A 22,324-nucleotide genomic window follows, 5' to 3' on the forward strand; every position below is an offset into this window, starting at 1 on the left:
TATATATATATATATATATATATATATATATATATATATATATATATATATATATATATATATATGCACACCCCACTAGGACACATCAACAAATTATGCTGTAAAAATAATTCTTACCAAAGCAAAAACAGTTGACAAATCTCAAATGTAAACGTTACATGTGCTAATTTGTTTCAGACAACATATGTGTAGCATAATAGCAAATCTGTCATCAGACAATTGGTGTCCCAGGGTCCCCTCCCTTAAGTTAAGTACATCCAGTAAAAGCTGTGTGACTGAAATGGATTTGTTAGCATGTGTGGCAATAGAGACGCCTAGAATATGTGTATGTGTGATTGCTGCTGGAGTCTGTTTTAAAAGCAACATCATCTCTTTCTTTCCCTCTAATCCCAGTCTGTCTGATGGCGAAGTGAACGCCTTTGACGTTTCAAAGGCTTCCCCCATCATGACTCCTGACACACTACACACCCTGACACGCTATCACCCTGCCCCTGACAGCTGCACAAATTGGCTGAAAGAGGTGTCTGTGGCGAGCACTTTGATCAGCCAAGCTTTTGCTCTCTTGCGCTCGGTCTGTCTCCATCCTGGAGTCATGTTGCAGAGGCCAGGCCCCCGATCTACTGAGGAGAACCGGGCCGGGTGGGTCTGATAAGCTTCCATTCACAAAGGAAGATTTTGTGCAGACAAACCATGTGTGTGTGCACGTCAGACATGCATACGGTGTGTATAGTTTCTGGGAATCAGGTGTATTTATTATATCCAGATTTCATGTTGGGTTCTGGCAAAGTGAGACAGCTTTTAGGACAGAACTTTGTGTGAATAAGTGCTGGGGAATATTAGGTTAAAAAGTAATGCTATACAACACATTATTACATATTTTAAAAAAATAATCATTTTGCGTCACAAAATGAAGATGAACAAAACATGACATGAGGATGAGTAATTAATGACAGAATTTTCATTTTTGGATGAACTATCCCTTTAAGAGTGCGTGTTTGTTTACTCTTTGAGCTTGCAGAAATTTTGCATTTAACTTACTATTTAAAATTTACAATTTAACTTGCTAACAACAATTATGTATGTATGTAATTGTTCATTCAGTGTGCTTATGCCCAACATTCTCATAATCATAGAAATCCCCCTACTTTTTTAGTTGGAACATGAGGTTTATATTTCCCTCTAAGCACATGCTCACAGTGTGTTTTTATGGCAATTCGTCATCTTCTATTCCCTGTCTGTGTGTTGTAGGCCTATTCCTGAGTATTCAATGGGTTCATTCATAACTGTAGCCTGAGGCAGGGTGTGTGAATTATATAATGGAGAATCTATTCTAGCCTCGATAGGCCCGTCTGTCTGTCTGTCTGTTTGTCTGTCTGTCTGTCTCAACGTTTGTCTGGAGGAAATTGCAGGCTGTGGGGAAGTTCAGGTAATAGATTAATGCCAGGGGAGACTTGCCAGTATACAGCACAACTGACAGCAAATGATTATCACAAACACAGAGAAAGCGCACACACACATATACACACACACATATACACACACACACACACACAGTCCATTACATAGACATCACTAGGAAATTGCGCATGCAAACAGATAAATAATAGCTCTCATACCGCAGTCTAACTGTCACAGTGGTGTTTCTATATCTGACTGCCATGTCTGTCAGGAAATACTGAATGCACAGTGTGTATGCAGTCTAAAATCCTCACCGAATCTTCATCAGGGAAGATATCATATTTAAACCAGTGGCTGTGTGTCAGAACACCTCGGGGTATTGCAGAGATTGCCTGGGGACCTCGGAGTGCTGTCTGTTTGCCCCGCACAGGTTGCACCACCCTGAGGCTCTGGGGAAAGGTCACTCTGTTAAAATCGTGTTCTGGGGTTGGGGAAACGCTAGGGTATGGCATTGAAAAAACTCAGTATGGTGGTGGAGGCTACAGGCTAGGGTGTGGCCATATGGAAATGCCGCGCCTGATTTAAACTGATGCAAATTAAAACAAACTGTGAGGGATATAAGTCAAATTGTAAAGAACCGGCTGACGAAGATTTAGCTGGCAAAGCATCTGAAATATTCCAACATCCAGACTGGAGGCGTCTATGCTCCAGGTGCACTGCGCATTAAATGGACCAATCAATCAGCACGAGGCCAGACTTCAGTAGTGATGGGTGGATTGAAAATTTACATTTCAATACTCTTGGTATGGATAGTATCAGTCTTCACATAAACATATATCGATCCTAATACAAACAGTCATGAGCTTTGTATATTCAAGAAGAGAGCAGGGTTTGCCAGGGCTTGACAGGGTAATTTCTCTTAACTAAATAACGACCAAAAAAAAAAAGGTATTCATTTTTTGTGATGCTGAGTATAACTCACCATTCAGAGGCCAGGGCTAGAACTCTCCGTTATATTAGTATTACTAAATGCATATATGTGGTTGCAAAACAAATTACAAGACAGATGCATTGTTCATAAGGTGTTAGAAATTGTTGAATGGACTGTAGATCTCTTCCTCACAGCCTTGTTTAATGGTAAATATAGTGTCGACTCTCAATAAGGCTCATAAATTCATCTCCTAAAGGCATGTTTAAGCTCACAGTGGATAGAGATGCACATTAGATATTAATTTGTATCTTTCTTTCTAAGTCATGAGATCTTGCTATTCAAAAGTGAATATTACAGTAATCTAATATAAATCATATACATTTTTAATAACAACATATGCCTTTGTCTTGCAGCAGTCATATGCCCCGCCCCCTCCTCCCATGGCTCCGCCCAGCCCCAGCACCAATAGCAGCAGCCATAGTGCAGCGGAGCAGCTCAGTAAAACCAACCTGTACATTCGGGGCCTTCCACCTGGCACCACTGACCAGGACCTCATCAAACTCTGCCAACCGTAAGTATCTTTTCCCAGATGTCCCCTATCTGTCACTTCCTGCTTTCCTCTTTCTGTCTGTCTTAACAGGTGTGTTGTTCTATACACCTATATCAGCAGCCACTCTATAGGCTACCTATTTATAGTTGCAAAGACATAGGTACCCAATGCAAGGACTCATGCAATCATGTAAATCCAAGCACAGGAGGTCACAGGAATATATATATGTATATATAAAAAACACTGTGTGGTTGTGGAGAAGAATATAGCTCCATAAATGGTGATGGCAAGTGAGCATCATTAGAATGTAGGGAGGTCATTATAAAATGCTGTACAAGAACCAGGGGGCAGCTTATATATTCTTCTTCTCTGATGACTCATGCAGATGTAAATCTTGTGTGGGGGCTTTCTGCCTTAATACCTAAGACATTTACTCCAGCTCCACGACCTTCTGTGAATATTTCAGAATTTCCTGATTACACCCATGCAAATTTGACCATGAGAACATGGATCTGGGGTCAGCGGTTTCTAAGCAACGTTTAAACCAAGGACTGCTTTGTCTTGTGGACCCTACACAGAAGAGTGCAATTACCAGGCTGCAGATAGTGCCCAGAATTCATTGTGATTGTTTTTTTTTTTTGTTTTGTTTTTTTTGAGAGAAAGAGAGAGAAGATGCAGAAAAATAAGCATTATTTTCATTTAAAAAAAAAGTAAATACATGCCACTCACAATGTTAACACGTCAAAACTCAGGCCACAGACTGCCATAACATCTTTCAGTCTCTCTCAGGGTCTTGGGCTACCATGGTCCAGTTAGCCCAAGGCCTGGAGTGGGACTGGAATAAAAAATAATCATGATTATAAAAGTTTTATTAGCTGTGGCTGCTGTGCCAAATGGGCAGTAACATTTTGGAAAGGTCAAAGGGGTTGCCTTGGGGCTCAGCAGAAAAAAAGACTGTCCACAAACACTTTTTGCATTTTTTTTTCTTTTTACATAACTCCACAGTGATTAAGATGCCATGCATGCATATCTGGCACCTTAGTGTTGCAATCTAAATCTTACAGCTGTGTGCATGCATACGCACACATTTTGTACACATGCACACATAGTTAGTGACCCTTTTGCTTCCTCCAGTGGCTCTGCTTCAGTGGCAGGGAGGGCAGTGAAAAGTGCTTCTGTCAGGCTGACATTTCGGAGATCTTCTTGTGTGATTCCCCGCGGAAGATTGGCAGGGTTTTGAGGCTGAAGGTACAATGGGGTTAGACTCTAAAGGAGAAAGTGTCGCCTCAGCAGAATCTCAAACCTCAGCCATGAAAATGAGCCCTTAGATTTCTGCTTGCTGTGCTCATAGTTTTTTAATTAGATTATCTTGTAATTGAGGAATGGCACGATGTCAGGTTGCAGATGCAGAATGTTTGCCACATCGTGACTTTGAAACAAACATCCAGATTTTAATGTCTCAGTTATTTTGCATTAGAAGAGGTAAAAAGGTCAGATTGAAAGAGTGTTGCATTTACTGAGACAAAAAACAACAACAAAAAAAACTGAAAACGTACCGTGGCGTTTTCATAAAAGGCCTGAATATGAATCATGAATTATTAATGAAGGCCTTAGGTGAACATGTCATCATCATGTTTATGTGCTTTCATTATGCATCTTGTGAGTGTGTGTGTGTTGGTGGAAATCAGAGGGCAGAGAGTCATGTCTGTGAGACAGTTTATTACTTTTCCTTTCCACGATTCGATATCATGGAGTATTAACCCTCAGGACACAGCATTTTATAATACCATTTAAAATAATTGCATTTCAGAGCCCCTCATTATGTCTCTGATTATAATCTAATGCTACAGAGAGAAAGTGAACACAATCCAACTCAATTCTGCTCACACTTGGAGCAAGGTTTTATGGGATGAATTAGGAATTTCATTACAAACAAAGTTCTGTATGTTTTTAGCCAATTTGTATCTTACTACAGTATATATGTGCACAATTAAAAAGTTGTATTGCTCTTTTGCAGATGCAAATTAAACCTGTGCACACAAAAATGTTCTGTACATTATCTTTTTCTTATTCATATTTTGTTTAGATTAGTAGCACTCTTATTTTTAAGTTCATTTTGCAGTATTCCACAGATTTTCCCAGATCAGTAGAGAAAAATACAAAACAAAACTTGAGGAGAAATAAAACTACAAACAAATGCAACAACTGACATACAGTATACTGTATAAAATGAATGTGGTTAGCACAGCTTTTCTATTTTTTATTTAATTTAGTTTTATCTCGTCTTTTATTTGACATGTTTTGGGTCATGTTGAAAACTTTTGACATTTCATTCTATGTTTGAAACCATAGAAGAAACAGATGCAAGATTATGAAGATCGCTTTTTTTTAAGAGCAAAATCTAGGGAGCAGGAGATTTCATTTGCTTTCCATTTAATCTCATTGCTGTCTAGAAGAAACAACCGAGATATAAAATTGATCTCATTTGTGTTTTTCTTTCCTGTGTGAGTAAGATCAGAAAGTTATTATATTGCTTCCAGTGGTATCTTGGCATTAAGCAGTTCTTATTTTCCTGGTTTTATACTATATTCCTCGTCTATATAGTATATATTAAATATCTTATATATATTTATCACTGAAAAGCAGCCAAGGCTTGCTGCCCAGAATGCACCCCCTTCCTTGCTCTCTGTCTATCAGGCTGATTGACTAACTGAGGCAGTGAAGGAATTGCCCTTGTGTACTGGCCTGCCATATCTAGGGGGGCCTCTGGGGTAGGATCTCATTTTCAGTCGGCAGAACCCCCCTTGGGCTCGAATAACTCAGGCATCCAGAGCATGCAAACCATTTCTGAGGCAGTGACAAGGCTAGTAACAGGTCATGGTTTTTATTTCAAAGTGTTGCTTTCTTACAGTACATTTGTCATCTTCTTTTTCTGCACTCATGATTTATGTCTCCTTCTCACCACTGTAGAAACGTCTAATCACAAGGAGAAAATCAGGCTAGAATTTCGAATGATTTGAAGACTGATTCATAATTCATGTTCTTTAACTCGAGTATTATTCAGGCCGCTGGTTTGCTTCAAAAAGCATTCAGGGAGTGTGCCAGAATCAAATGTGTGTTCGGTACACTCTTAAAAGTAAACGTCTCTCCAGTGACTTTTATCCAGTATCACCAAAACAACTATTTAAATCTAAAGGATGTATTATATTAATAGTCTGTTCTTCACTCAGCACTATCACATGGCTTCAGGAAACCTGAGATTACTCTAATTGTGAGTTTCACATGATACATTATTAATATAAATGTTTGAATTTAAGGAGTTTTTGTTGTTGTTGTTGTTTACTTGTGTAATAATAGTGTTGTGTTTAGTCATCACGTGATGACCAATGTAAAATTTGTTTCATGAAGAAAAAATGTACTGCAGTTTGTTCCACTTCAATGGTTTTATGATTTATTATTATTATTTTTTAATAGGTGCAGGGTAAAGTCTCTAAAGTGACTTTTCCCTTATGAGACAATTTCTGTGGTTATTTCTCACTGCTGTTATTATTTTTTTTAAACATGAAAGCAGCAACATGTCTCCAGCATTCACATCTAACCTGAGGTCAGATTCCTCTTGAAGCTCAGCTGCCCTGGTCATGTTCAGAAGAGCGTACGAGGGCCAAAAATCTGCTAGCCATCAAGAGTCATCGTGAAGTCTTTCTGTCTCCCTCAGTATCACACAGCTCTTGTCAATATGTGTGAGGTGGGAGAGGAAGAGGAAGTTTAGTCGAAAACAGCCTAAACACTTGGGATAAAGGTCTTTTAGGCTGGATTCGACTGTTTTATTGACATCAGCACTGTCTACTGCCTCCCCGACTTCTAAGGCAGCAGGAAGGTGTCAGTCATCTTTTCAAATTCTTCTCAACAGTTCAAACCACAGACACACTGGCTTGCCAATCCTTTGTACCAAGGATATAAAAAGTCCATCCAGCTGGATGATGTAGGACATAGGCGTATGTAAATCATTTTTGGGTGAACAATCCCTTTAACTATGTACATCCACATTTGCAAATAAATTGGTCACACCTGTAATTAAAGATAGGATTTTGCCTTGATAACGTTAGTCATGTTGCTCTCTATTGGCTCTCACTGAATAGGATACCTGTTGTGGCCTCGGTAAGAGAAAGAGAAAATTCCCCTGTTAAAGTGTTAGTCTAACACTACATTTTTGGTTTGCGGTGCAAGGTGACTTGTGTTCAAATTCTGACTGAATCTGGTTTCCAGGGGATCAGATATTGATGTGACTCCAAAAGCTCTGCACACATTTCATTTATTTTATTTTAATTATTATTATTATTATTATTTTATATTTTAGACAATTTAGGCAAAATGTAGAAGTTTTACTGCAACTGCATTTCCCCCCTAAATATTCATTGTAAACACTAAATCATATGTCATTTATTTGTATGTGATATATGGTATGTGATATAATCATACGTTATAAAAAATGTTTTAAATTTAATGGTTAGAAACACTGTTAACTGGCTAAGATTAATTTCCCTTGATATGATGAACAACTGTAATAAGTTTGCCAGTACATTTTACAGTTAAATGTATACATAATGAAATTATAATTAAACATAATTAAATTAAAACCATCAACTGTCATTCCCACTATTATTTATCGAATTATGTTTCTATATAATTATTACTCTAATTATATAACTGTCTATATAATTATGTTCATCCTGTTTGTGTTTTTGTATATAACATTTTAAATCAGTTAATTAAATATACTGTACTTTAAAAAAAAAAAAAAAATCCTGTTGCTACAGTTCTGTTGTTTTTATGGCAAAGTTTCAGGAACCACAGCTGCCGTGTTATCCTGTAAATTTCACATTCTGCGGTGAGCAGAAATACTGTATTATGTTATGTTAAGTTTTTCATGAGTTTTTGCTTGTATGTTGAGTCATATATCAGCTTATACAACCTTTGTAATTTCTATCAAGTTTGGACGAGGCTTTATATGCAAACATTCAGTAAATCAAGGCCATTGCATTTTAGGAAATAAAATCCTCCTTTTGGAAAGTTACTGGGCCTCTTTACTAAAAACCAGCGGTGCAAGCGAGCATACAAACAAACATCAGATGCTTGTAACTCATGGCACAGAAGTGTCGAGTGGCATGTCAGATGAGACAGCTGCATTGGTAACCAATTAAGAGACTACACACCCACCTAGATAGAAGTTGAAAGAATGCTGGTTCACATCTCTCGGCACGAGACATCAAACGGTCCAGCATCCGTGGCTGCTGGCACTCAGGGGAAAATAAAAACACAGATCAGAGTGGTGTGACGGCCCTTTGAGAACTGTCATTAGCACTTCACACACTGCAGCTGAAAGCTTCGTACATGGGACAGGTTGACTTGACGGTGATCAAATCAGTTGGGATCTGCTCCCAGCTCGGGCTGTCACAGCACGTCGAGCCGTGTCGCGATCTTTCAAAAGTGCGTGTGTGGATCGAGAAATATATTAATCTTCACTGAAAGTCGTTTTAGGCATTTTGGTTAACCTCATGTGGTGTTCACAGTTTTTTTTTTGTGTTCATGTTTATTTGATTTTGTGTGCTTGTGGGTTGACTAAAGCATTCTTTTGAACCTGTTCTGCTCTTGTCAGTGGGAAGAGAAAGGTTCCTTCATTCAGATGAGTTAGAACGCTGTGATCCCATGTACTGGCTGAACTGTGGTATTTGACTGGAGGTTTTGGTGAATGTAGTGTCAGCAGTTTAATTAAAGCTTTCTAAGTATCTGTTATTGTAAGGGCATTGTTGCCTCCTTTCTTTTTTACCTTGATTTTGTCTGTCTGGCCTGCCTTTAGGTGATATTAATTGCTGTGACTTTATTCACCAAGGATCGAGGTGCACAAATGTATTAACATAACTCCATAAATGTTCTCTGACATCTCCATTTTATTGACCCTTATAAAGGCTCAAGTAAATCATTAGATGTTTAAGATTAAATAGATTGAAAAAAAATATTAAGCAGCACAACAACTGGAAGTAATAATAAGAAATGTGTATACATATATATATATATATATATATATATATATATATATATATATATATATATATATATATATATATATATATATATATATATATATATATATGTGTGTGTGTGTGTGTGTGTGTGTGTGTGTGTGTGTGTGTGTTCTGTGCGCACAGGGTGCACGCAGAGAGACACGTCTCAAAGCGCTTGAACACCAAATTTGCTCTTGTACCGACAAATGCATACAAGATTATGTCAAAATACCCATCTTGGAGAGTATCCTTATAAAAACGGTTGGTTATGTCTAAAGTGAAAGTAAACAGTGGATAAAAAAATGGATATGTATCATTACATTGGATGCTTTGTCTCTTAAAGTGACCAAGCTGATACTTTGACCTGACCATGTTTTGCTTAAGTTTTTTTTTATTTTTTTTATTGCTAATGCAACATTTTTACACCACAGACTGAGCAAAACTAAGCATTGCTTGATAATTGTTCAACTAAGTATTGATAGTTGTGTAAATATTGACATACTAACAGTGAATGTTTGGTTGATTGTAATCCATTACATACCTTTCTATCAAAGTTATTAGACACAATCAAGATGAATTTGTCCCAACACAGTTTAACTCTTGAGTTCTTGTCATATTTTATTACCATTTTCTAAACTATAGCAAATAAACTGTTAATGTGAGAAATGTTGAAGGAGTCTGAATAAATTTCGGTTTGACTCTATATTTCATTTTTACAATGAAGACTATGCCGCGCTATTTTACATTTGATTATTTGGTTCCTGTACCTGGACACCTACAAACTTGAAAAAAAAAATTTATTCTGAAAATAGCACAAATAAATCAATAGAACGGACATAGAAATTAAACAATTTCAAATAGGGCCCTCTGGTATGTACAACCTACACCAGGGCCCCGCATTTGCCATTTAAAACATTTTGATTATGAAGACAACTTTTTTTCGTAATGATGTGCTCTGCTAAATAAATAGACACAATTAAACCAGTAAACAGATATTTCTTTAATACACAAGTCGTGGGGAAGTCGTGGCCTAATGGTTAGAGAGTTTGATTCCTAACTTTAAGGTTGTGGGTTCGAGTCTCAGGCTGGCAATACCATGACTGAGGTGCCCTTGAGCAAGGCACCGAACCACCAACTGCTCCCTGGGTGCCGCAGAATAAATGGCTAACCACTGCTCCGGGTGTGTGTGTGTGTGTTCACTGCTGTGTGTGTGCACTTTGGATGGGTTAAATGCAGAGCAAGAACTCTGAGTATGGGTCACCATACTTGGCTGTAAGTCACTTCACTTTTTATGTTTAGAGCAAGATTTTGGACAAGTAAAATTTCACCATGGGCTGGCCAAACAATTTCAAACTATTAAAAATGGAAACCAAACAACCAAGTTCCTTGTCATGCACTGCTATCTGTAGTCATGGCTGATTTGGCCCAGTGATTAAACTGATTAAGTCAAATTAATTTGAATTAGATTTAAGTGATTTTTCATTTGCAGTTCTGTTGTGTTTGGAAAAGCTGTGACATAATTTAATATGCTATTTTTGTTCTTGTGTTTATCATATTTTGCTGTATATGATAATCATCATAAATTATAGAGTAAATGGTTTACTAATAGTGTAACATGCAACTTCTCTCACTGTAAACCATTTGGCTCCTCTGGCTTAAAGTTATTTAAGGTCGTGTTCTTGGCACTCCGCCATCCATGAGGGGAACTCCATGCTTGAGGTTCTGTAAGTTTTCAACTAGTAAACACAATCTTGAATCTTGTTCTTAATCAAAAGTTAGCATCAGTAGAAACAGTTTATATATATATATATAAAAAATACTTAAATACCATAAAAATACTCCTGCTTCTATTCATTAAAAAGGTTTCGACCCTTCATTAGGTTGACTTATAACTCTTGAGATTTGCATGAATTCCATGAAATGCACGGAATGCTAATTAGTAAAGTTAGTGTATCACAAAACTTGGGTGCTAATAACATTAAGACCACATTAAAGGAATGGTTCACCCAAAAAAGTAAGACTTCTTTCATAATTTACTCACCCTCATTTTAAATCCATAGTTATTGTTAAAAATGTACATTGTTGAGCAGTGTTCAATCAGTGTTCAAAACTATGTTCTTGCCTTACCCCAATTCTCTATAAACTTAAATGATTTTGAAAGTTTTGTGTTTCAACCACAGCTGGCGAAAGAGAGGCCAAAATTCCAAAATGAACCTTTAACCTGGGTAGAATAATGTCACATTCTGGCGTTACTGCTCTCCATCAACTTAAAACTATCCTGATGTTCATTGTTATATGTGAGCTTGATCAGGACGCTTTGCCAGATGTTCTCACAGTGAGCTCCTTCACCTTTGGTTACAAAGTTAGCCATATCATCCTGACAAATGATCCTTAAGAGTATTACATTAACCAGAATGTAACGGCATAGGGGTCATTAAAGTTTTTGAGGTTTCAACAAAGACTTTCATTTTGTAACATATAAATCATAACCACAGACTCTGTCTATTAAATATTACCCTACTTCGGTTGTTCGCAATGCTTCATTTATCAGCATCTAAACAAACAAAACAAGACAGGCACATGATTAGAGGGACATTTTGCTCCGAGCACCCCCTTATTAGCTGCCAGAGAATTAATCTATGCCTGTGTTTGTGAAGAAACCTTCCTGTTCGTGAGTTTCGGCTTAGTTTGACATCCGTGTGCATGACCGCGGCATGGCACTGACTTGTGGAAACGTTGCCAGTTATGTTGACTACATTCCTCCCTCCACCTCCACCCACCCACTCATCTGAGACGCCTGTATTTGTCCAGCCACTTGTTTTGCAAGATGAAATGGCAGCAAGTCAAGCATTCGAGTCAAATGGTTCTCATGTGTTTCATTCACTTTGGTCCACTACATGCTTTCTCTAACAGAGCTCCTCATTTTTATGTCTTCCACTCTCTGTTATGTGGTTGCTCTCGTCCCCCTTTCTTCTACTTTGTTTACTGACAAACCATATGGACGGCGTAACTTTAAAAAAAAATCAAAACCAGTATTGTTTCTATAATGAGTCTCTGCAATCCCAGAGTTGTGATTATCCTTTTTCGCAAAAAAAGGCCGTCCACGTTTACTCGCTATGTGATTGTAACACAATAAAACTTCATAATCGTGGGAAGAAGGAGGGGGGAACATTGAAGATTCCAGTGACACTTTAATAATAAAATAAACACAAAACAGCACAAAAGCCCCTCATGGACGACTGCCGCTCACAAACAAAAACAACTTTTTTCAAGTTTATTTGTATAGCGCTTTTTACGATACAAATCATTACAAAGCAACTTTACAGAAAATTATGTTTCTACAATATTTAGTAGAAGCTTATAAGTGGTGACTGTCAGTTTGTGTGCATATGACAGGATTTTTTTGAAAAATTAATACAAGACGTAGTCAGCCAGACGATGAACGTTATTAACAGCAATTATTATATGATACAGTGACACTTGTAACAATATTTGTTATATTTGTTACCATATTTCCCATGTTACAAAAACTGCATTCTTCCATCTTAGAAACAACTTAATATTTGAAGTTCTGTTTGTTGATTCAGGGTTAGCATCATCTGAGGTCCTCTGAGGGATCAGCATCATCTCTTCTCAGGTGTTCTGGATCCAGACTGGAGCTTGTGTAAATCCTAGTTACCACGTGATGTAAATCCCCTGGCAAAACAGAGAAACAAATAGAGACATCATTAGCATAGCTGCTGTTCCAACAAAATAAAATTAATTAGTTTAACCTAAGCTAAAGAATAAGAATGCGCATTTGATCAGATGCAACTGCAGTCACAATTTAAGAGATGCATTATTTGAATGCTTGGCGAAAGATATGCGTTTTTAATCTAGATTTAAATAGGGAGAGTGTATCTGAACCCCCGAACATTATCAGGAAGGCTATTCTAGAGTTTGGCAGCCAAATGTGAAAAAGCTTTACCTCCTTTAGTGGACTTTGCTATGCTAGGAACTACCAAAAGTCCAGCGTTTTGTGACCTTAGGGAGCGTGATGGATTGTAACGTGGTATAAGGTACCCATTTAGGGCCTTATAGGTAAGTAATGATAATTTGTAACTGATACGGAACTTAATAGGTAGCCATGATCATAATATGATCATATGATCATATTTTTTGATAATATGATCATTTTTTCTTGACCTGGTAAGGACTCTAGCTGAAGACAGCCACCTAGAAGTACGTTACAATGGTCCAGTCTAGAGGTCATGAATGCATGAACTAGCTTTTCTGCATCAGAAACAGGTAACATGTTTCGTAACTTGGCAAGAATGCAGTTTTTGTAACATGGGAAATATGGTTTTTAAAAGACAAGTTGCTGTCTAATATAACACCCAGATTTTTGACTGTAGAGGAAGTAACAGTACATCCGTCTAGTTGCAAATTGTAATCTACAAGATTCTGTGTACTGTTTTTTGGTCCAATAATTAATATATCTGTCTTATCCGAATTTAATAGGAGAAAATTAAAAGATTGGTCATCCAATCTTTTACATTTTTAACACACTCTGTTAGCTTAGATAATTTAGAGGTTTCATCTGGTCTCATGGAGATATATAGCTGAGTATCATCAGCATAACAGTGGAAACTAATCCCGTATTTTCTAATAATATTACCAAGGGGCAACATGTATATTGAAAATAGAAGGGGACCTAGGACGGATCCTTGTTGCACTCCATATTTTACTGGTGATAAACGAGATGACTCCCCATTTAAATAAACAAAATGGTAGCGATCAGACAGGTAGAATATAAACCATCTTAGAGCCTGCCCTTGAATACTGTATAGTTTTGTAATCTATCTATGAGTATGTTGTGATCTATGGTGTCTAATGCAGCACTAAGATCAAGTAAAACTAGCAATGAAATGCAGCCATTATCTGACACAAGAAGCAGGTCATTTGTAATTTTAACAAGTGCAGTTTCTGTGCTTTGGTTGGGCCTGATACCTGACTGAAATTCTTCAAACAGGTAATTTTTTTTTTGCAGCAAGGAGCTCAATTGAGCAGACACAACTTTTTCTAAAATTTTAGACATAAATGGAAGATTTGAAATAGGCCTATAATTTGCCAGTTACTAGGATCAAGTTTTGGTTTCTTAATAGGAAGCTTAATAACCACCAGCTTAAATGGTTTTGGTATGTGACCTAAAGAGAACGATGAGTTAATAATATTGATAAGTGGTTCTTCACCTACAGGTAACAACTCTTTCAGTAATTTAGTGGGTACAGGATGTAATAAACATGTTGTTGGTTTCGATACAGTGATAAGTTTATTTAGCTCTTCCTGTCCTACAGTGTTAGACACTGTAGAATCTACATTCGCTATTGTATTTCTAATGTTATCTATTTTACACAAACACAAAAATAAAATTCAGGCCTGGTCCTCTGTCATCCTTCACTGTCGTAGCTACTCTTTTGTATCCTTCCGGATCTCCTCCGTGGGACTCGAGACCGGTGAGTGGCGCGGGTGTCGCTCATTTCCAATCACTCCACCGGCCTCGCTCCATTTCCACGGCTCTCGGCCCGCCCTACTCGTCACAGTGATGGTTTGAATCGCAGAAGACTTTGTTGATAAATTCACACGAAACCTTGTACAACGGTTGTAATTTCAACATCACAGCACTCTATAGCAGCTTATGATATTTATATTTATATTTCTTCTGTAAGCTTTGCCGTTTGCAGGCTTATAAGGGATATGAGATGAATTAGCTCCCATTTTCCAGACATCAGCGGTACAATGCCTCGATGGGATGCCGCTTCTCACAGTGACATTGATCTTTTCCTTATTAAACCCCTCCATCATTATAAAGATGGGGAATATAGTCTCCCACTCTTACCTGGAGGTGGGAGCCACATTAAATATTAATTAAAAGTCAGATCAGGAGTGCCACGCTTATATCAGTCTTCCCGGTCTTCAGTCGGAGACGGAAGCAATAAGTAACTTTATTACCTCCATCGTGGATTGAAGGAAGGCGATAGGGGAAGAATAAGGCAAAAGAGGGACTGCAGAGAGGAAAGAGATTAATCTGCTGTGCAGACACTTTTGTGATACTGTAACAAGACTGATTTTGCTATGTGAATAGGGGTTTTGTGGGGTAGAGAGAGAAAAAAGAGAATGATTATTGCAAGAATACAGGAGTACTATTTATTTTCAAAAAGTGAAACGAGGTCAGGGGTTTTTGTGGTGCAGATTGGGGCTCTGTGATGCTTCCAGCGTTTAATTAAATCACTAGTGTATGAGACTCACATCCTGCACTCAAACCCCCCATCCCCCACCCCCCGTTTACAGTGTCCTGTTAAGGAAGGTATTGATGTATCGATAAACATCCTTTCATCAAGGTTTTAATGAAGCTAAACTATTTCTTTATTAAACATACTCTGTGAGTTAGGTTCAAACTTTTTAATTAACAAAGTTTGGGGCAAAGATTGCACTTGGGTTTTTCTTCAAGTTCGGGCACTTGTATGTCCCGGGGTTGACTTTTATTAAACTCATTTTAACTTCTTTCTTTTTCTCATATGTAGGTCACATAAAAACGTGTCATTTTAGGATTTAATATGTCATTTTTGACAGTAAATTTTTAGTTTTTTTTAAATTCTTACTTGAATGTACTGTACCTCAAAATACTGAGAATGTACCTCAAAATACTGATATATATATATATATGTGTGTGTATGTGTGTGTGTGTGTGTGTCATATGTGTCAGATAATTTTTTTAATTTATACAATTTTAAAAACATTTCTGATTTTTAAATGAATGCGTTGAATGTGTAAATGAATTAATGTTGTGTTTAAATGAATACATCTACTGTCATATTGTCAAATTATGCAAAAAGTGTAAAAATATTAGGATGCCTAAAATGTTAATTGTGAAATTAGCAAAGTGTTAAAAATATTGTTTCAATCATGTTCATTTCCACCACATAATGTAATGAAACAATAGCATCTTAAAAAGATTAGACACTGTTAGCAGACCGAAAATTTCTAGCAATAGTTAGAAATGTACTTCATCTAGTTGGCTTTCATTTGAGCTGACCCTGTTGTTCTCTTTGTCCTTTGCAGGTATGGAAAAATAGTGTCAACAAAGGCAATCCTGGACAAAAACACCAACCAGTGCAAAGGTGAGTACCGCAGTCAATATCAGCTTGCATTAAAAACAAGCTCACAGAGCATTCACAGTCTCACTTAAAATAATCAATAATCCTCCTAAAATGAGAGCTTTTGAAAGACTCCGATTAGTCTGGAGATTGTCTGGATGATCTTTAGAGGCGGAAACGTGTTAGTGTGATTGTGGGTGAAGTCTTTACACCCGGATAAGACGTTAGCGTGACTAGCAGGGTTAGCAGTGGTGAGGAAAAGCACAGGGTTCCTCCTGTGTTGATTTGAAAAGTCTGGACCTAGTCGTGGTGGTTTAAAAATAGCCATGGGGTGAGGGAAGCGTCCGGCTGAAAATGATGATTTAGCAGACAGCCTATTTTCAGGAAACACTCATCCAATGCTGTAAATAAACAGCCTAGCTTCCTACACAATCTGCCAAACTGGGTCCCGCAGGTTTTTTGTGTGTATGCATGTTTGTGTCTTTCTCTTTGTAATGCTTTCTCTCTGAAGGCACGTCTAATATGTCCAAAAATGAGTATTAATGCCCACATGGGAAAGGTGGAGAGAGGGTGTTTTTGGGAAGCAGAGGAAGTCACTCCAGGCTTTAGAGGATTTCCACCTCCTGAAGTTAACAGCCCTCCTACTCTGCCAGGCTTCTCCACCCTGATGGGCTTCCAGCCAGGACTTATGGGAGCCAAAGATATCAGACAGGAAACGGACAAAAAGATGGATTCACTTCATTCATGGCTTCACTGAATCTAAATATGTTTGTCCTGCTTGCTTCCGCGTATCCACTTTTTATTTTTATGTAGTTGGTTGTTTTTTTTTGCACAGGATATGCACTATTAATTTCAAGATATGTCAACTGATCACAATTACAGGCCTGTCTGCTGTAGATTAATTCATATGATAGAATAAGCTATGAAGGCTTGTTTACAATCAAGTTTGTTCAGTCCATTTACTTCTGAAGATCAGTTGTAAGTTATCAAGCTCTTCAGTGTTTATAATCACACTTGCATGGAAATCCTTAAATGGATTGTTGGCCGTTTGTTAAACACACATGGTTAAATGCATGTTTACTTTGTGCGTTTTGCATTAGGTAGATAGACTCGGTAATTGCAAACTTGTTTGTGCAAAATAAAGACATATTTTCAGTTTCAGACAGCTGTTTTTTCCCCTTGTCCGCTATGACAGATGGAGAGGGTGTCAGTGGTGGGGGTTGTGGGCAACGTTGAGGGTGTGTTTGATTTTCTCCTTGACTCAATCATGAGCCTCTCATTAAATGGAGTGAACGTAAATATTTGTGTCGTACAACACACGAGCACACCAACGAGCTCTCTCCATCACTACCTCGCTTTCCTTTTTTAATTGGAATTATGTGCAGAGGAAGGAGATAATACGCACACTCTTTTTTTCCCACAGTTTTGACATCCGAGAAAAAAGATGGAGAGAGAGAAAAGAAATGGAGAGAATATGCGCACCCATTTAAGGCGTATTTGTATTTATGGATTTAATTACGTGAAGCTTCCAAAACACTTCCAGCCAAAACCTCATATGCTTGATGTCTACACACAAACATGTGCTTTTTATCCTTTTTACCTTTTTGTCGAGCTCTTTATCAGGCCTGTTCCGGTTCTGGGTGTCACATTGTTAACAGGAATTGATCCCTGCATTCTTTAACTTGAAACCTCTTTCTCAGCCCACTTCCTGATGGCTGCTGTTTAGCTCTTTTGGTCAGTGACCTCAGGAATGCTCGCAGCGATCTCTCAAACTAGAAGTGTTCCTCTCTCTGGATCAAGAACAGTCTCCTAGAAATCCTTTTTCACACACATGCTCTGTTTTCTTAGGCTTGTGACATTTCTGCAGTCTTTGGAACATCTGGACGGCTTATTTCTCCACTCTAGAGATCTTTGTGCCTCTTTTTCTCACTTCCATCTTTACAAGGAGGCTTAAAAGTGGATGTTCTATATGTGAGGTGTGTAAATGAACACATATGTCTGGCATATAGAGCTGTTAGCTTTAACTATTCGTGCCCTCTCCAAAACTCTGCATTCTGCCATCTGTGGTTCTAATGTCAGTCAGGCTTTGAGAAGTGTGTGTGTTTAGAGTTTAGAGAGGTTTATGGTGAGAATGCCTCCGCAAAATTAAGACACACTGCCTCAAATGTGCCTCAGATGTACCAAGGGTCTTTAAGAACATCCACCCAGGCACGCATTGGCCGTTTGGAGCACCTGCAGTTGATTTGGCCCGCTGCCCTATAATCGTCTTGCCTCTTCCACACTCTCCTCAAACGGTTTCGAACAGAGTAATCAATGCGCGGGACTCGAGGAAGGAGCGGAAGCGGCTAGAAGCAGCAGTGAAATGTAACTAAATTACTGACCTGTTCAGGGCTTCAAGCGCAGGACAGTTTCATCTGTAAATAGCCTACGCTACAGTAGTTTTGTCTTTATTAACCTAGTTGAGTTGCTATTAAACTGATAGCACTAGTTAGGTGCACCCCATAATTATCATCAGTCAGAATACTGTGCTTAAGGACATCATTATTTTTTTTTTTTAAAGTTGCATTAATAAATTATAAGTGGGGAGGGAGCTAGAGCAGTCAGCAACACAAATAACAGCCTAATAATGCAATGTAGTGTGTTCAGTATTATGATTTTTCAATAAATGCCGCCTGCTAATTTTGACATTTAGGCACTTTAGAAAATGTGTTTTAATATATTTGTGCGAAATATAGGTTTGTTTTAAATCCAGGGTATTTAAATCATTTTAAGATAAATGACAATATTCTGTGCTAACAAATATTGCAAAGAGGTGGTTGTTTTGCAACTAGGACACAGTTCTGTTCACAAGAGTTAGAGCAACTGGTGAAAAAGTGACAGGTCTAGAAAGAAAAAAAGGAAGAGACAGAGATATTGGGGAAAATTTAGAAGAGGGAATGGGAAGCGAAGGTGCAGTCTTACATTTTTTTTCCACGGCCCCATACTAAAGATTTATAACTTTTTATGAGATGACCATATAAATAATAGGTTTGTCTGTGGTTTTTAGAATTTGTTGTGGGTGTTTAGGTTGGGCTGGATGAGTGTGTGATTTCCCAGCCTGAAACTGTGTCCCAGTCCAGCCCTGCTTACGCCACTGCAGTTTTTATTACGATTTGCTGTAAAGGAAGTCATGGATCTTCTCTCTTGCTTGCTGCCAAAGAATTGTTTGGTTAAAGAGCTGGGTGGAGAAATGGACCCTGCTGGAATAGTATCTGTGTTTCGAAACATCGTAACTGCTTTCTAACTAGTCTAAGCTGCCTATTAACTGGTTGACCAGGTCCCATATACTGTACATACAAACAAACAATTTTATATATTGACCACAAAGTATTTTTAACTTAATAATAATTTATTAATTTAAAAACATATAATTCGTTTATAAATCTTTTGACAGCCGTACTATTTTTAGAGGTCATGTTTTCTGTTTGTCTCAATCAAAACAAAATTGAAATGTCTCGAACTTGCCAAAAGGATTAGTAAAAACTTACAAACAATATTTTCAAAAATAATATAACTGTGTTTAACTTCTGAGGAACAAAAATTGTATCCATGATTATGCACAGATATAATACACCACTGGAATGAAATATGGTAAATAATAACAGAATGTTCATTCTTGGCTGAATTTTAAGCTGGATTTCCCAGCAGGGGTGAGGTCAGGCTGAATCCTTCTCTGTCCTGTTCCTGAGGAAATAGTTGACAAGCACGAGCCTTGAACAAAATGGCCGTTTCCTGTCTCCCCAGGCGCACACACAAACCCACACACAGACACAAGCGCCTGTGCTCAAACATGCAGACTCCAGTGTCGCCACGATCAGCATGATAAGACAAACAACGGAGCGGTCTTGTTTTGACCCTTGAATTTTAAATCTGATAAATGTGTCTGATAATGTCTGATTAATGTCCGATAAAGAATTCTTCAGTTTTTGGCAAAAACACGAAGATATGTGTGTTATAATGTGTATAAATAACTTTCATCTCACTCTGTACATGTGTGTGTAGGATATGGCTTTGTGGATTTCGACAGTCCGGCGGCGGCACAGAAAGCTGTAGCATCCCTGAAGGCCAGTGGCGTGCAGGCACAGATGGCAAAGGTAACCTAGGCTTTTTTTGTTTGTTTGTTTCAGAAATGAATGAGGACACTGGGAATGTTGCTGCTATTTCTAATTATGGTGTCCCTGGTGGTGGCAGTGATTATAGGGAAGATGTTGATGATGGCGGCTGTAGTGGTAAACATCTGTGGAGGGTGAATATGTGTGATTATCTGGAAGTCTCGTGTAGCTCGATGTCCAGTGTGTGCATTCATAAAGCATCTATCCTCTAATATTCATAAGCTTGCAGGCTGTCAGGATGCAGATGGTTTGTGTATTTGAAATCCCATTTAAATGCACGCCTGTCAGAGCTCTCTGCAACTCAGCAGGCCTCGTATGAAACAGACAGGTCATCTTACAGAGAGGAGGAGAGGGAGGCGGGGAGTGAGAGAGAGAAAGACTGGGATTTCATTCATCCTTGCATGTTTTCTGTGGTCCGGGTTATAGAATTGACCATTTTAATAAAGCTCAGTTGACAGCCTTTGTTGTATAATGTTGATTACAACAGAAAATTACTTTGACCTTAGTTTTTCTAAAAAAGGCAAAATTCTAAGTTAGTTCAACACATTTATGTTGACTGAGCTTAACTTTCATTGAACCCTCTGTTTTCCTAATTAGAAACTTAAAATTTTACCCAATATTGTATTTTAGGTATTTAATTTACACTACCATTCTGACGTGTGGTGTATGACGGTAAGATTTATTTATTTATTTATTTATTTATTTATTTATTTAGAAAGAAAGAAAGAAAGAAAGAAAGAAAGAAAGAAAGAAAGAAAGAAAGAAAGAAAGAAAGAAAGAAAGAAAGAAATGTGTCTTATTTATCAGAAGAGACACATAAATTATTCAATTATTCATCGAAAAAAAAAACACCAGAAAAACATGAATAAAGAAAAAAAATATTCAAGCAACATTTTCAACATTGATAACAGTAAGAAATTATTATTGAGCATCGAATCAGCATATTAGAATGATATTAGAATGATTTCTGAAGGATTTATGTGACACCGAGGACTGGAGTAATAGCTGATTAAAATTGATATCACAGGAATAAATTACATTAAACAATATTTTAAAATAGAAAACATTTGAAACTGAAACAATAATAAAAAAGTCTTGATTTTTTTTAAATAATATAATGATATATTATAATAATAACAAATGAATGCAGCTTTTGAGAGTCTAAGTGACTTCTTTTATAAACATAAAAAAAATCTTTTACCGACCCCAAATAGTATTGTATTTATGTGCTTTTGAGAGTGTTGTGTTGTTAACTTACAAAAAATGTATGCTAGTGCCAAACTATTGACATCAATGAGTTATGTCCAGTCAAACATATCTAAAAATACTTTTAAACTAAATACATTTCAAAAATTGAATTTTTTTTAATAAGTTTTTACTGCACTATTGGCTAGTGGTTTGGTTCTTGTTTTAAGCACAAACTTCACTCTATATATATGCTCAATTTACTTTCTCCATCTGAATATGAATTTTCCTGAAATAGCGGTGTAATCGAATCTTCCAAAGTTATTTCAAACAACATTTTCATTGTTCTGTGATGTTTTTGGTGGAATTCAAGAGGAACAGAGAACTGTTGAGTCCTTCCAGGGTGGAAGAAACATGAACTGTTATTTAGAAGAATTTACGCTATGGAAGACAGCCACATACATCTTTTTAACAAAGAGAGAAAGGCAATTAAAATAACTAAATTGCCTGACTTAAGGCTCATTAAATTAAACAGGAGTGCAATCGAAGAGTTTCCCTCTGCCCTATTAAACCCGTTTTCATTAAGAATTCTCTCTCTTCAACAGTGCCTGTGAGCTACAAGGCTAACCTCTTAAACTTATTTCACCAGTGTATCAAGCTTCTCCTGTGGTGGTTGCTGCTTATTGTGAAGAATGTCTACATGGTAGACCCATGTTTGTTGTAGAGGATATGAAAGGACATAGTTATGAGAATACAAGATGCAAACAAATCCATCTAGGGTTCATGTTCACATTGAGATATTCAGAGAGAATTGCAAATGTAATATTTCACGATGAAATGTAGTGTTGAAATATTTATTGGACAGAAACATACACATGAATGCCATAGAGTGATGTGAATTGAAATTGTAT

The 22,324-nt window shown here is 37.4% G+C and overlaps 1 protein-coding gene across 1 annotated transcript in view; it reads left to right on the forward strand.

Annotated features, from left to right (window-relative positions):
* LOC128030466 (RNA-binding motif, single-stranded-interacting protein 3) overlaps window positions 1–22,324 on the forward strand; it is a 124,098-nt gene that overhangs the window by 25,241 nt on the left and 76,533 nt on the right. The window contains exons 2-4 of the mRNA XM_052618127.1: window positions 2,743–2,900; window positions 16,043–16,101; window positions 20,119–20,210. Of these exons, the coding sequence (XP_052474087.1) occupies window positions 2,743–2,900; window positions 16,043–16,101; window positions 20,119–20,210 (309 nt within the window). The remainder of the gene's footprint in view (window positions 1–2,742; window positions 2,901–16,042; window positions 16,102–20,118; window positions 20,211–22,324) is intronic.

Source organism: Carassius gibelio, chromosome A16 (assembly GCF_023724105.1).
Source record: "Carassius gibelio isolate Cgi1373 ecotype wild population from Czech Republic chromosome A16, carGib1.2-hapl.c, whole genome shotgun sequence".
NCBI classification, from domain to species: Eukaryota; Metazoa; Chordata; class Actinopteri; order Cypriniformes; family Cyprinidae; genus Carassius; species Carassius gibelio.